Source organism: Rutidosis leptorrhynchoides, chromosome 3 (assembly GCF_046630445.1).
Source record: "Rutidosis leptorrhynchoides isolate AG116_Rl617_1_P2 chromosome 3, CSIRO_AGI_Rlap_v1, whole genome shotgun sequence".
In the NCBI taxonomy this organism is placed as follows: domain Eukaryota; kingdom Viridiplantae; phylum Streptophyta; class Magnoliopsida; order Asterales; family Asteraceae; genus Rutidosis; species Rutidosis leptorrhynchoides.
The window spans coordinates 149,952,501-149,955,867 of NC_092335.1; the positions used below are offsets into that span (position 1 = coordinate 149,952,501).

At 31.4% G+C, this 3,367-nt stretch overlaps 1 protein-coding gene across 1 annotated transcript; it reads left to right on the forward strand.

Annotated features, from left to right (window-relative positions):
* The first annotated feature begins 1,040 nt into the window (after nucleotides 1–1,040).
* LOC139896905 (3-ketoacyl-CoA synthase 5-like) lies at nucleotides 1,041–2,558 on the forward strand. The gene has a single exon (XM_071879541.1). The coding sequence runs from the start codon at nucleotides 1,041–1,043 to the stop codon at nucleotides 2,481–2,483; it is 1,443 nt and encodes a 480-aa protein (XP_071735642.1). The 3' UTR covers nucleotides 2,484–2,558.
* Nucleotides 2,559–3,367: the final 809 nt, after the last annotated feature.

Here is a 3,367-nt window from a genome sequence, read left to right on the forward strand (position 1 = left end):
TTTTTTCGTTTTTTAAAAAAACTTTGTTCACGAACATTATAGATGAGATGAAAATATGAACATTTAGTAGAGACACTTTGTGATAAATGTTTTCATTTTGGCGGGAAAACGCTCGAAGAAGTAATATATAACAATTATCGTGTTTTTCGAGCGTATTTTGAGGTTTTAGCTATTGGAGTTTAGATATTAGGGTTTAGATATTAGCGTTTATAGGGTTTAGATATTAGGGTTTAGAAATTTAGGGTTTATGGTTTAGATTTAGGATTTAGATTGAGTTTTTAACACGGACGGTTTAGAGTTTAGGGTTTAGGGTTTGGTGTTTTGGGTTTATTCCATAAACCCAAAACACCAAACCCTAAACCCTAAACCCTAAACCCTAAACTCTAAATCGAGCTAAATTTTACTTCACAAAACATGGAAAAAAACGTTCATGTTCTTCACGAACAATATTATCTTGAATGTTATTTTTGTCGATCGTTTTCTCGCCTAAATAATAACATTCATCACGAAGTGTCTCTTCTAAATGTTCATATTTTCGTGTGATCTTGATGACAGAAAAAAAAAAATTAAAAAAAAAACGAAATTTTTTTTTTTTTTTTGCTTCCCCCGATTGGTTACTTCCTCATTGATCCTGCCCCTATATATATATATATATATATATATATATATATATATATATATATATATATATATATATATATATATATATATATATATATATATAATTAAAGAAAGTTTAGTTACGAAAATTTCATGTAATTAATGAGTATTAAAAAAATGACATGTGCCAAAAACTTTTTTAATGTATATATATGTATAGATATATAATTATAATTATTATAATGTATATGTATAAGAAAATAATAATAAAAAGCTTATTAAATCTTCTTATCTGCCTAGCTCCCCTTCCATCCCATTAAATTTAACTTTCTCCCATCCACTCATTAATAAATCTTCACCTTCCCCTTTCCTTCATATACCCCATCAATTTCACTTGTCTGAACTATCCATTTCTCTATTTATCACTATCTTTTATCACAATGTTCAAGTCACTTAAACAAACCTATCACTATTTCATTGATCATGTCCCTAAACTTCTCTTACTAACCTTAACCTTTGCTATCTTAGCTCAAATATACAAACAATCTCCATACCACCCTCTTAACCATCTTAATTTATTCCACAAACTCATTTTCACATTCATAACCATCTCCATTCTCACTTTCTTCTACTTGAACAAACCTCGAACCATTTACTTAGTCGATTTCGCTTGTTTCAAACCACCTTCCATTCTTCGTGTACCATATGCAACGGCGGCTGAACATGGTAGAATAATTTTAGCCTCACAACCTAAAAGCATTGCATTTCAAGTCAAAATCTTTGAAAGATCTGGTTTAGGTGAAGAAACATGTTTACCATATCCATTGCATTATTTACCACCAAAACCTAATTTTATGGATGCTAGAGATGAGTCCGAGTTAGTCATTTTCTCAGCCATGGATAATTTGTTGCAACAAACCGGGATTAACCCGAAAGATATCGATATTTTAATCGTTAATTGTAGTCTTTTTGCACCAACTCCTTCTATCTCAGCCATGGTGGTTAATAAGTTTAAAATGAGAAGTAATATCAAGAGTTATAACCTTTCCGGAATGGGGTGTAGTGCTGGATTAATATCTATAGATTTTGCTAAAAATCTACTTCAAGTTCACCCTGAATCATATGCAGTTGTGATTAGTACAGAAATTATAACTCCAAATTCTTACTTGGGAAAAGAAAGATCGATGCTCCTCCCAAACTGTCTGTTCAGAATGGGAGGAGCAGCGATTCTTTTGACCAATAAAAGGTCACAACGTAACCATGCAAAGTATAGTCTTTTGCATGTGGTCCGGACCCACAAAGGATCCGATGAAAAATCGTATCGTTGTGTCCAACAAGAAGAAGACAAAGAAGGTCATGTTGGAATAGCATTAAATGTAGATCTTATGTTAATTGCGGGCAACTCATTGAAGTCGAACATTAGCACAATTGGACCGTTGGTTCTTCCATTTTCCGAACAAGTCTTGTTTCTTTTCAATCTTTTAGGGAGAAAGGTTTTAAAGCTTGATATGAAACCTTACATTCCGGACTTTAAAAAGGCGTTCGATCATTTTTGTATTCATGCAGGAGGACGTGCGGTTATTGATGAGCTTCAAAAGAATTTGAGGTTGTCGCATGAACACGTGGAAGCATCCAGGATGACGTTGCATCGGTTTGGGAACACGTCATCATCTTCATTGTGGTATGAGATTGGTTATATGGAAGCAAAAGGGAGAATGAAAAAAGGAGATAGAGTATGGCAAATAGGGTTTGGGAGTGGGTTTAAATGCAATAGTGCAGTTTGGCAATGTAACAAAGACATTGAAGTTACAAAACATGGTGCATGGGCTGATTGCATTCATAGGTACCCGGTAAGAGAAGACGATGTTGTGAAGCTTTTTTAAGCTTCAAGGCTCATTAAATCTACATTAGTGTGGCTTAAGAATTCCTTAAGTATAAGGATTTAAATTAAATGTTATTTTGTTGAAAATTAGTTAAATTTTATCACAAAATCTCAGAGTAACTTGACAAAGATCAAAGTTAGCATATTCTTATTTGGTTCATGGCAGAAATCTTTTTTGTTTATCATCATTTAATCATCATTAATCATATGTCTTATGCCACATTTGTACTAACCTTAAAAGGTAGAATATTGCATGTTAGATTTACATATGTCATATGTGAATGTGAATGTAAAGTTTACTTATTTTTTTGGGTTATTTATCAATCATTTTGTAAGCCTTTAGGTAGAAACAATAAATGTACCATATTCTCATGACTTTAGCCATATAAATGCCAAAGTTTATTGTACGACTTTTATCTAACAAGGAGTAACATTTTTTTATCAAACGATCCAGATTGTTTGATATGATCAAATCTTTAACTATTTTCTGAAAGAAAGAGTATATAACAATTTTCAGTTTATATTATATTTATACATGATATGATATGATGATAAGTTGCTTTACTTTTGTCCTATAAATGTGATCTATTTCGCATATATCAACGGATCATTGACATAATGTTATCGGGTAACTTTCCAACTATGAGGTTGTGATTTTAAGAGAGACAAACATGCGTGTGTATATATATATATATATATATATATATATATATATATATATATATATATATATATATATATATATATATATATATATATATATAGGGGCAGGATCAATGGGGAAGTAACCAATCGGGGGGAAGCAATTTTTTTTTTCTTCGTTTTTTTGGAATTTTTTTTTCCCGGCATCAAGATCACACGAAAATATGAACATTTAGAAGAGAC